At 36.3% G+C, this 11779-nt stretch overlaps 9 protein-coding genes across 9 annotated transcripts in view; 6 read left to right on the plus strand and 3 right to left on the minus strand.

The window, feature by feature from the left end:
• Window positions 1-1288: 1288 nt before the first annotated feature.
• On the plus strand, window positions 1289-2008 carry FDP41_001470 (uncharacterized protein; the record flags this gene model as incomplete). Its single annotated transcript, XM_044704558.1, has 1 exon — window positions 1289-2008. The coding sequence occupies one exon, from the start codon at window positions 1289-1291 to the stop codon at window positions 2006-2008; it is 720 nt and encodes a 239-aa protein (XP_044564205.1).
• A 291-nt stretch (window positions 2009-2299) lies between these two features.
• On the minus strand, window positions 2300-2824 carry FDP41_001471 (uncharacterized protein; the record flags this gene model as incomplete). Its single annotated transcript, XM_044704559.1, has 1 exon — window positions 2300-2824. One exon carries the CDS (start codon window positions 2822-2824, stop codon window positions 2300-2302), a length of 525 nt encoding a protein of 174 aa, XP_044564206.1.
• Window positions 2825-2937: 113 nt separating this feature from the next.
• Window positions 2938-3756, minus strand: FDP41_001472 (uncharacterized protein; the record flags this gene model as incomplete). The annotated part of the gene is made up of 1 exon (XM_044704560.1): window positions 2938-3756. One exon carries the CDS (start codon window positions 3754-3756, stop codon window positions 2938-2940), a length of 819 nt encoding a protein of 272 aa, XP_044564207.1.
• Window positions 3757-4102: 346 nt separating this feature from the next.
• FDP41_001473 (uncharacterized protein) lies at window positions 4103-4387 on the plus strand (the record flags this gene model as incomplete). Its single annotated transcript, XM_044704561.1, has 1 exon — window positions 4103-4387. One exon carries the CDS (start codon window positions 4103-4105, stop codon window positions 4385-4387), a length of 285 nt encoding a protein of 94 aa, XP_044564208.1.
• Window positions 4388-4447: 60 nt separating this feature from the next.
• FDP41_001474 (uncharacterized protein) lies at window positions 4448-5227 on the plus strand (the record flags this gene model as incomplete). Its single annotated transcript, XM_044704562.1, has 1 exon — window positions 4448-5227. One exon carries the CDS (start codon window positions 4448-4450, stop codon window positions 5225-5227), a length of 780 nt encoding a protein of 259 aa, XP_044564209.1.
• A 117-nt stretch (window positions 5228-5344) lies between these two features.
• FDP41_001475 (uncharacterized protein) lies at window positions 5345-5797 on the plus strand (the record flags this gene model as incomplete). The annotated part of the gene is made up of 1 exon (XM_044704563.1): window positions 5345-5797. One exon carries the CDS (start codon window positions 5345-5347, stop codon window positions 5795-5797), a length of 453 nt encoding a protein of 150 aa, XP_044564210.1.
• A 643-nt stretch (window positions 5798-6440) lies between these two features.
• FDP41_001476 (uncharacterized protein) lies at window positions 6441-8112 on the plus strand (the record flags this gene model as incomplete). Its single annotated transcript, XM_044704564.1, has 3 exons — window positions 6441-7028; window positions 7195-7565; window positions 7608-8112. 3 exons carry the CDS (start codon window positions 6441-6443, stop codon window positions 8110-8112), a joined length of 1464 nt encoding a protein of 487 aa, XP_044564211.1.
• Window positions 8113-8242: 130 nt separating this feature from the next.
• FDP41_001477 (uncharacterized protein) lies at window positions 8243-11026 on the plus strand (the record flags this gene model as incomplete). The annotated part of the gene is made up of 8 exons (XM_044704565.1): window positions 8243-8391; window positions 8520-8668; window positions 8822-8986; window positions 9085-9183; window positions 9274-9592; window positions 9958-10130; window positions 10250-10680; window positions 10757-11026. The coding sequence occupies 8 exons, from the start codon at window positions 8243-8245 to the stop codon at window positions 11024-11026; spliced, it is 1755 nt and encodes a 584-aa protein (XP_044564212.1).
• A 70-nt stretch (window positions 11027-11096) lies between these two features.
• Window positions 11097-11779, minus strand: part of FDP41_001478 (uncharacterized protein) — a gene marked incomplete at both ends in the record, with an annotated part of 2660 nt that continues 1977 nt past the window's right edge. Inside the window, one exon of the mRNA XM_044704566.1 lies at window positions 11097-11779. This exon is cut by the window's right edge and continues 1081 nt beyond it. Within this exon, the coding sequence (XP_044564213.1) occupies window positions 11097-11779 (683 nt within the window).

Consider the following 11779-nt stretch of genomic DNA (forward strand, 5'->3'; position numbering starts at 1 on the left):
TTGAACGATGCCATAATCGTTTCTATTCTTGAACGAGACAGATATTTATATGATGAGTACTATTACTATTGCCATGCACGTGCTAACGCACCAGAAGAATACTATTATAGACCCCTCCGTAGAAAGCACAACGCAGATCAACATCCTCTTTATGTCTTGGATATAATTTCTATCATATGGAGCTACATTCCTGAACAGTATTGGTTGCCCTCTCTTGTGAATTTAATGTTAAGCTGCAAGAGTATTGCCAGAGCATGTTTATCAAAAGAGGCCATAGCAAGTCTATGGATGCGATCACCAGGATTTCATGTGAATTCAGAGGGTTTGATGACATTCATGTTGCGAGACTTGTTGGAAATTTGTAAAATGTATCGAAACGATTGTGCGACTATATTCAAAAAAAAATTGACCATCTCTCGTATTTTGAAACTGTGTACCAAGGGGCTTAGTTTAACTGAGAAATTCGAAAACGTGACACTCCACAAAATGTTTATTTCTCAGAAATCTCTGATTGAGCTGCTTGGAATGCAAAGTAGAATCAAGTTCTTGTCATTCGAGGGTTGTAAAACCTTACAAGACGTTGAGAAACCAGTAGTTTTGAAAACACAACATTTAACTGGACTTTCCTTTCTAAATTCTGAGATTTTCTTTCCCAACTCTACAACGTTTCCCAAAACACTCCAGTCATTAGAATTTTTTAATACATTGTCTGAGAGCGATCAGGGGATTACAAACAAAATTTGGTCGCAATTGAAAACCTTGAAATTATGGTCTGATACTGATTTTCTTCATAAATGCAGTTTTCAACGGGTGCCTCTGACACATCTCATCGTTCCTGGACTGCAATGTAATATCCCTGACTGCGTTGTTGGTTTAACATTGGTTTCATTAACATATCGTCAACTCCACAAAAAAGCTGATTCAATTAAGCAGAATATGTCTCCATTCAAGCAACTTAAGAGCTTAGAAATTCGAAAATTGAAAATTTCTCGAAACATCCCTTTGACCAAGTTGTTTGAGCTTCTTTTTTGTAGTGTTTCCAAACCTTAAATATCTCACTCTTCCAGAATCCATCATATACAATACGAAGGCAAATCTTGAACAGAAAAAAAGTAACGATGATGAAGAAGAAAATGATGTAATTGAAACCTACAACAATACTTTAAACAGTACAACTTTCACCCCATTTAAAAACCCCTTTGCCTCAGACTCATTGGTACAAGTCAAAATATTACACAGCTCTAATGCTTGGAAATTCTTTTTAGAATGTTTATTGTATGAGATTCAAATGGAGTATCCTTCCCTCAATCTCCACACGGCCCTGGAATTGGTGACAGATGAGAAAGACGTACATCCTGTCACTCTAATCTCCAGAGCGGGTTGGGACATTCCGAAGAGTTGGCTCAATAAGCGTACAGAAGAATTCTTTAACATGATTCATCGTTGGTATCAAGTATACAATGACTATCCAAGAGTAAGACGTAAAATTGATTCCATGAGACAAACACTTATCACCTTGTGCTCATTTACAAACCCAGTTCCGAGCCAATCTATTGCTGATTTGAATGATAGTGCATGGGAGTTTCAGGGAATTAGTTTATTCTTAAATCAAGTATTAGATCTTCGAAAAAAACAATTAGCTATTTTTGCAGAATATGTTCCTCTGGAAACGTGTGAACCTGCAATGAAAATGCAAAATTTGTTGCAAGAAATTTCTAATGAATTCGAAAAAGATATTTGCATTGCAATGCTGTACAATGTTGCAGATTCTAAAATGGGAACCTACATCCATGAGTTGGCAGTTTTGGTGAAACAGTTGGAATATTTCTTGATCGAGAAAGATGTGAGCACCACTGTATTGAGACCAAATGAATGGTATTCTGAAGATATTGTTGAAGTGTACGACATTAAGGACGAAGACTTTATTGAAATTGATGTTGGAGACGATGACAAATTGTCAAACGAACTTGATGAAGAGATGTTGGACAATGAAGAGTTGGAGGATTAAAATTTTCTCATAGAATTCTTTTTATTTACAAAACATTATGTTGAGATTAGAGAACTGCTTTCAATACTTTTGCTTGTACGATGATTGAGACCAATTGTAACGCCTTCCACATTGAGAACAATTCATATGATCACATCCTCCATTCTTTTCAATCACCACTCCATATCCAGGACATGATCGATAAATTGTATTTGCATTCTCCAAAAGATGTTTCTGAGTTTTGGCATATCCATTTCGATCTGAATCAAATTCAGCACAAGTCATTCCTTCATGCCAAATAGTTTTGTGAATTTAACATGTTTTTCTGTGACATGTTTTACAAGTGACAATTGGTGCCTTTTCTTTTTCAAAATGAATGAACCCATCACCACAATTATGTTCACACCAAATAAACCCATCTTGTGTACTCATAAACGCATTCAGCAAGAAGCGATCATAACGATCAACAAGAGAATTCTTTCTGTGTCCTCCTAGTTGACGCAAATATTCGAGAATGTGTGAAGAATCCATGACAGCGTTACAATTTTCATCGATGCAACGAATTTCTCGAAAATGATTATTATTGATGCGTTGATCCAAATAATTGACAAGACAATTGTCACAGACCGTACGTTTGGTACATGTTCTACATGGATGAATGACAAAAGGAGAGATGGAATATTCATCAGCACAAATCGAACACTCTCCTGAGTTGTGTGATGAATGAAAAGTTGTGCTTGTGGAATTAGATGTGGTGTTCTTGTGATAAACAGGAACGGCTGAGGATGATGCAGTGGGAGGTTTTCCGTAGTATTGGTTGGGAGGAAATGGATACATTTTTTTGGTTCTGTTCTTGAATTCACGTTGGGAATTCTCATATCGAAGTTGTTGTAAGACTAAACATTGAAAACAATATTAACAAAAACATTTTTGAAGGCATTTCATCCAATTTATTGGTTGATATTTCTGGTATGAAAACGGCAAGTTGGACGATGGTACGAATTATCTTTTTCTAAAATCAATTTGTGATCGGCACCACAAGACCAACAAAATTCAAAATTACAAACGCACTTGACATGATCACAATCTTCCTCAACCTTCTCAAATCTCAAATGACAATTTGGACATTCTTTAGTAATCTGGTGAATGAGAGCTAACGCTTTTTTTTCTTGAGATATTTCAAGAATTCTGCGTTCGTTTTGGTCCAACAAGAATGGATTGTCTGATTCTTGTTCGATGTCGTATAGATCTGAAGATTTTCTTTGAATTGTGGAACTGCCATAATCTTGCATTTCATCACAAGTTAGACCTTCATGACATTTTGTTTTGCACACAAAGCATGTTTTTTTATGACATTTGTCACATGTCACAATTTGGGCATGTTCATCTGCAATCACTCCCGAACCACATCCATGAGCACACCGTACAAAACCTTTGTTATTTTCAAGTACTTTCCAAAATAAAATAGTGTTATATTTATCTGCTACTTCATGTGAAAATCCTTTCAAAAATTCCAAAACATTTTCGCTGTCATAGCTCGTTTGACAACTGACACATTTCATTTCATGACAGTGATTGTTATTAATATCGTGTTCAATGTTTTTGAAAATACAATCAGTACAGACACTTTGTTGACAGTATGGATTTACACAAGGTGTCGATAGGATCCTGTCTGATCTCACTGGAGATTGGTCCAATAGGAAAGGATTAAAACAAACAACACATTCGTAGCTTTCTTTGTTGTTATTTGTCAAACAAGAAAATAACATCGATGAGAAGGGAGAACTACTCGTCGATGTGACAGGTGGCAGGCCAGATCCTCCTTTTGGAACTTGGTTTTGTCGCGAGAAAGGTTGAGTATGCTGTCCGTAAGATGTGATGATTGCGATGATTGTGGTGATTGCTTCAGTTGCGCATACTTTGACATTTTCTTTCCTTCTGGCATGAGGATTGATTTGTCAGTTTTTCAATATTTTTTTTTGAGGATGAATTCTCAAAGACCAATTTTGAATTCGCAATCACGATGTTCGGAATTCTCATAAAAAAAATTCAAAATTAATCTTTTGACATCGACGCCTCCTTCCATCCAATTTGAATTACCACCTTTTCATCATCATGAGAAGAAACAAACAGAATCAAAAAACCATTCCTTTCATTCAAGAAAGTAAATCATTGAATGAACTTCAACAAGAATATAAAGGAAATGTTTGGATTCGAAAAAATTTAGAATTGATCATTGAAGATGTCCAATCGCAGTGGGAACTTGCTCTATGTAATTGGAAAGATTATTTATTGGAGATACATTCAAGAAGAAGGAAGGAACAAGTTTCTTCTTCTTCCATGGATGAAAAGGAACCAAAAAAAGAAACTATTGTTGAAATGAGTTCAAATTTGGAATGAAGTAAAGATCAAGATGGAAATCATGTCCATGTGGAAGAAGGAGTTCAAAAACAGAAAACAATGTGTGAAGGAGTTGTGAATAATGAAGAACAGCATCCACAGAGCATTCCTTTGAATTTGTTGATCAATGGTCATTTGAATGAGAATTTGGGAATTTCACACACTTTGAAAGTGGAACATGTGAATGTAGACGCTTTTGCTTGTGACACTTCTTGTTGTCATGGATCTTCCGATTCCTCAGTTATCGATTATCCAAATGTGGATTCGATGGATGTTTCGGATGATTTTGAGGTTGTGAATGAATATTTGATTACACCAACAACTCTTTCGATGGATCAAGAAAACAAGATTCCAATGGAAGTGACCTCTCAGGAAGCCTTGGTGACAACAATCAAGGGTACTGATGTCACACAAAAGGGAGATGGAAAGGAGGAAAATGAAAGTTCAGATAGGAATGTGACACAATCTGAACAATTGTTCAATGCATCGAATCATCTTTCAAATTCTTCAATTTCTGATAACAAACCATTGGAGGAAACACAATCCTCTGATTCTTCCGATCAATCTTTGATCACTTCATTGCAAGAAAGCTCTCTGATATTTCCGACTATTGAAAAACAAGATTTTGTTTTCCAAATGATTCGAGGAGTCGGAAATTGCTTTTACAGAGCTTTTGCCTTTTCCTTTCTGAAAGTTTTAGGAGAGAGAGAAAGACCTTTTCGAATGAGAATTTGGAATCATTTCATTCAAAACGCTTTCAAATTATTAGAAAAAAATTTCACTCTTCTACATGAGAATTCCAATTTCAAATTTCCTTCTTGGTTTTTTGACGCAAAATGAAAAATTGGAACATTTTTACAACAATTAACACAAACAGATCCAGAACACTTTCTAGAAAACTTTTCTCCCATTTCTCAACTCGTTTCACTCATGAATCACGATGACTTTTCAAACGGAATGGTCCTTCTGCTTCGATATATAACCGCAAGTTATGTCTTTCAAGAAAATCATTCACTCGATTTGTATTTCCAAGTTCAAAGTATGGACTCTGGAAAATTCATTCCCACTCTCATTCATGATTATGTATTGAAAGAAGTTCTTCCCATGGGTGTAGAGGCTGAAGAGATTCAAATGAATTCCTTAACCTCTGTGTTGAGAGATTGGATGAAAGCATGTGAAGTGAATTTTTGTTTTCAATTGAATATTTATCATGTCAGTAATTCACAGGAGAGACTTGTTTGTTTGAAATATCCTTCTTCCGTGCAAGAAGATTCACGTGGTGTGGATTCTAGTGAAGAAACACTTGAATCGTTGTTGTTGTTGAAGGGAATGGAACGATTCAATGCTTGCATTTCATTGTTGTTTCGACCTGGACATTACGATTCGATCATTTATGCTCCAAAAAAGTAAAAGATAAAAGAACTCTATTATTTTCATCAAAATTATAATGACAACAACTAATTTATTCAACATTTTCAAAAGATCACTCATCATCATCCAACGAATGAATGAATTTCAAAAAACATGTCATGACAATATTAAAAATGATAATACGGACACAAAGGAATTGAATCAAAAGCCCCCTTCACAACAGCTTAAAATCGTCGATGCATTAGAAGAAATTTCAAACAAGCGCAAGAATTTTGCCTTCCTTGATATATCCACACTGCTCATATTGTGTAATAAATTCACATCGCATGCTCAACAATAAACGCTCAATTTCGCAAACTTCCAACATAGGCAAAAAGGCTACAGCACTGCAGGTTCCCAAGTTGTCTCCAACCTCAGTATACTGAGATGCAGCCCGACGAAGCTTAACTTCTCAGATCGGACGGGATGAGGTGCATTCATCGTGATAGGGCCGTAGCCATTCATGAAAGTATTTCTTTTGATTAATACTAGAAAGATAAACAATAAGAATTGGAAATCGACGGGATGCCGGCCAGGAATATGGCTACTCTCCCGCTACAACCTTTGGTTGGATGAACTGTGAGAAGTCTTTCGATTCTTGTTAGTGATATCTTTGGATCTTGACCTCCACTTTACAAAAAAAATGTCTCAACGTCGTCCGAATCTTCAACACTACTGCTGGTGGTGGTTCGCCTTGATCGCTACAACCTTTCTGATGATGATGATCCACTCTCATTCATCATTTTCCTCATTCGGAGGAGGAATAGTAAAGGCAGAAGAAGTCATGATTGATCTAGAAGGAAATCCTCATATCAAATCCAACGATCAGGGAATGACAAGCCTCTCCACGGTCTATGATGCTCTCAAGACTCATCTCCCCGAACAGACCTTTGCTCAAGTGCGTAGAATTTTGTATGGAAATGAATGGAAGAGCCTCTCGATACCTGAACAAGTCCGATCCTCTGCTGTCAAGAACAAGTTTGAAGTGAGAGCCTATTCCATGATTCATAATGTAGCAAGAGAGCAAACACGTCCTCCACGTATTGTGAGATTGGGTTTGATTCAAAATTCGATCGGAGCAAATACGACGGAACCAGTAGATGTTCAATACAAGGCAATTGAAGAGAAGATTGAGAGAATGATTGATGCTGCTGCTTTGATGGGAGTGAATGTGGTTGGATTGCAAGAAGCATGGACCATGCCTTTTGCATTTTGTACAAGAGAGAAACAGGTAGGTTTTAATATGGTCATGATGATTGATTTGAATTTAATGAATGGATTGAATGAACTGTGTGATGTGAAATTTGTGTGGATGATGATGTGAAATTTTGTATTTTTGATCATCTCGTGCATGACACTTGTCAAATTATTTGATGATGATTACACGTATATAACAGCCATGGATGGAATTTGCTGAGGAAGCAGAAACTGGCAGAAGTACTCTATTCTTGAGAAGACTTGCTAAAAAGTATAACATGGTCATTGTTTCCCCAATTTTGGAGAGAGACTCAGAGCACAATGATGTCATCTGGAACACTGCCGTTGTTATTGGCAATAGAGGTAACTACATTGGAAAGGTCAGAAAGAATCACATTCCACGTGTAGGAGACTTCAATGAAGCTACCTACTACTTGGAGGGTAATTTGGGTCATCCTGTCTTTGAGACTCAATTCGGAAGAATTGGTATCAATATTTGTTATGGTCGTCACATTCCACTCAACTGGCAATCCTACGGATTGAATGGTGCTGAAATTGTTTTCAATCCAAGGTAAGTTTTGGTGGATGGTTCAAATATGATTGTTAATTTTAGTGCACATTTCACACAAATTATGACGGGAATATCCACAAATTATTTCAAATCTTTGACGTTCTTGAAAAACAGTGCAACTGTGGGTGCTTTATCTGAACCAATGTGGCCAATCGAAGGAAGAAATGCTGCCATTGCGAACAGTTACTTTGTTGCCAGCATTAACAGAGTTGGAACTGAATATTTCCCTAATGAATTCACGAGTGCTGATGGAAAGCCAGCTCACAAAGATTTTGGACACTTTTATGGAAGCTCCTATGTTTCTGCTCCTGACGCATCTCGATCACCAGAGTTGACTCGTTTGGGTGATGGTTTATTAGTTGCTGAAATTGATCTCAATCTTAACAGACAAGTGAAAGACAAGTGGATGTTCCAATCGACCTCTCGATATGAAATGTATGCTAAGGAATTGAATGAATTTATCAAACCAACCTTTAAGAGACAAATCGTGAGAGATCCATCCTTGAATGGCGCTTTTGAAGAGGAAACTCCTGAGCAGTCACTCTAATGAATCCATTCCGATCATTGGATACTTATTATTAATTTATTGTTCATTCTGCTGTTTTTTTTTAATGGGATAGTCATTTCGAATCAAAGAATTTTCCAAAATCATCCCTACACGTCTTTCACACGAAAAAATGTCTTTACAACCCAAACTTGTGGTGGTGGATGATAATGATTCATCCGAATTGGATCCAGCCTCATCGTCACCTCCAGAACAACAACAACCTGTGCACGAAGAAAAGTTCCACAAAGTATTACCACATAAATCTCTAAATAAATCATTGTAGGTAGAGAGAATGTTAGCGACGACGACGATTGTCGTCATCATCCAATTCAAATAATATTACTTTTGCGATCGAAATAATCCTGATATGGAAAAATATAATGATGATGATGACGACGCATTGATAGAACCAATCGAATGCAAATTCAGAGATTTGATTCTTTGGATGTGATTGATCGTTTCTCAAATATTAGAATTAGTCCACGAATGTTATTGGAGAAGAAGGAGAGATCAAATGTTGAGAAATCAATTTTAGAGTTGCAAGAAAAATCACGTTGTAAGTGTTGATATGGAATGATGATACAACAAGATTGCAATTGTTGGATGGTTCGTTTATTGTAAAAATTATCATGTGAAAATGTGTGAATATGACAATGATGACTCTAAAAATGGTATCTGACATGTGAAATGTTTTGTGAAATATATTTAGTTGGTAAATTAGAGTTGGCCAATCTCTTCTCCAAATATTCCACACAAATTGAAAATTCGGGACAAGAAAATGGAAGAATGACTCGAGAATTGTTCAGTGAGGCTCTCTCTGAATTGTTGAACATTGATTTTTCTGAAAAGCCAGAAATTCTTGAAAGATATTACAGTACGTGTGTTGATGATCATTCATTGAGCAATATATTTTAATATCAACGTGATCAACATCATGATTATTACAAAATTTTAACATGACATCGATGATAGAAATTTTTGATAGTGACAAGAGTGAAACTATTGATTTTAGAGAATTTGTGACAGGTCTTTCTGTATTGCTAAAAGGTTCATTTGAGGAAAAAGTCGATTGTAAGTATTTTCTGACTCTGTCTAATAGTTATGTCTGTGATTTTTCTTAATGTTTGCATTATCTGAATTCTGCATGCCCACTCTTGACAGTTATTTTCTCTGTCTATGATGAAGATGGAAATGGATTCATTGAGCGACATGAAATGATTCATTTACTGTCCTGTCTTTTTAACAAGAGTCTTTTATTATTAGGGGATGTTCGCACCACCTTGAATTTACCACAAATTTCCAACACTGAAACTTCGCAAATGATTGATCAAGCAGATATTGAAAATATTGTTGACAAGTGCTTTGGACAAGTCAAACAAAGCGGAGATCATTCGTGTAAAATTTCTAAGGCTGATTTTGGAAAGTGGTTGTACAATCAACCTTCATGTATGCAATGGTTGAGTCCTGGAATTTCCAAATAGTCCAATATGAGTGTGACATGCAAAATGAAAAAGAATGTAATGAAATATGTTAATTCAGATTCTTCTCTTGTTACAAGCATTCGTTGAAAATTTTATTCTATAACTTCCTTGCTCGCATTCGTTGAAATTTTTATTCTATAACTTTTCGCGAAAAGTGTTACAAAAATTCCACAAACGAATGGATTTAATTTTAACACAATCTTTCCTTCCTATGGACAGTAGTATGGGAAGTTTTACTGCTCACTTCATGACCGACTAACCACTCACGATCGCAATTTCTGCGCAACCAATAAAAAGCTCAAAAGCTCACCACACGATGGTCACACAAAACAAAAACAATCAAATCAATAATAATTATTCGCAGTTACAACAATGATCCAGAAACTGGTTTCGAAATTGTGAATGATTATCCAATTCCATCCTTGGGAGAGTACTCAGTGTTGGTGAGAAATCAGTATGTCTCTGTTAATCCAGTGGACTACAAGATCAGAAAAGGTTCCCAAAGTGAAGACAACCCTTATGTTCTTGGAGTAGATGGTAAGTTTTCAATGAATAATCATCATCATTCAATAATAATCATTGAACGATTAAATTTCCATTATTGAATAATATTCCAAATGAAACTTCAATCATCACAACCAGTGGTACTGCTGTAGACATTGGTTCCAAAGTCACTAAATTCAAAATTGGTGACGAAGTGAGTGGACCAACCTTTTCAAGTGGCACTTATCAACAATTTGTGGCCTTTCATGAAAATGAGCTAGCTCACAAACCAAGAGCATTGGACCATCAAGTAGGAGCTGCTAACGGTGTGATATTTCTCACGACATTCCAATCATTCCAAAAATTCCACACTGCTAAATCTGGAGAACAAGGATCACTCAAGGGAAGAAAAGTGTTGATTATTGGTGGCTCTGGTGGTACTGGAGCTGCAGCAGTTTTGCTATCAAAACATTATTTCAAAGCAGAGTTGGTGATCTCGATTGCTTCTCAAAAGAATTCTTCGTTTGTGAAATCATTGGGTGCTGATGATGTTTTGGATTATTCAGAAGGAAAGGAACAATTGGAGAAACGTTTGAAGGGCTTGGTTGAGACATTTGACATTGTGTTGGATACGTACGATTGGAGGATATAATGACTATTATGGAATTAATGTTCTCAAGAATTCGCCAGGTTCTGTCTTTGTGACAATAGCGGGAGCATTGCCTTCACAAGGAAACTCTGTGTTTGGTACCAATAATTATTCCTTTTTAGCCATGTCAACGGATGGAACTACTTATGAACAGATTTTGAATTGGCTTGACAAGGAAGGTCTTGCTACTAAAATTCCAATTGCTCACGTGGTGACATTGGAAAATGTCTCTCAGGCTCACAAACTCATTGAAACTCAGAGAACTGTTGGAAAAATTGTCTTGAAAATTCCTCAACCATAATGAATTGTATTCCATTGGATCAGTGCAGATCGCGAAAATACGTATGCAAAAATATATATATAAATCCATATTAAATAGTGATATCAAATATGTCGTCATCAGATGAAACGTCGAGTAATTTTGAAAAATCTTCTTCCTCCTTCTTCTTGGAATTTTTTGAGGTCTTCTTATCACCGACTAGGGAGGGTGATTTAGGAGGGTCGTCCTCGACGTCGAACACAACACCATGTTCTTCATCTTGTCTACTTGATTTTGCGATCTTTGTTTGTTTAGAGTTTGGCTCTTCTTGTTGTTGAGTGTCTTGCACCAAGTTAGGATCATTTTCATATTCTTCACTGTCACTCTTTGGTTTCTTTCTCTTAAATCTCAAACCACCACTCGTGTTTGTAACAATGAATCCTTCTCCATCTCCACCATCCGAGAGATTATCATCCTTTACTTCTTCCTCAGAATCGTAAACATCAAACAACTCATCTACAATATCAATAACACCTGTTTCTTTGGAATTGGCATAATTTGCTTCGGCTTCTTCCGTGAGCTTGATGTACTTTCTAAACATGCCATCAATCCAGCTCTTCTTTGATAAAATTTTTTCCAAAATATAGTCACTTGTTATTTCTTCTTCGCCGGTGTAACTTTCTGCTATTTTGTCAATTTTTGAAATAATGTGTTGAATGAGATGAAACTTGTAGTGTTGGAAACTGTGATAAAGTAAGGATCTTTTGTAGCAAGTAGATCCAACAAATCTCTTCT

The sequence above is a fragment of the Naegleria fowleri genome (genome assembly GCF_008403515.1).
Source record: "Naegleria fowleri strain ATCC 30894 chromosome Unknown tig26, whole genome shotgun sequence".
In the NCBI taxonomy this organism is placed as follows: Eukaryota; Heterolobosea; class Eutetramitea; order Acrasida; family Naegleriidae; genus Naegleria; species Naegleria fowleri.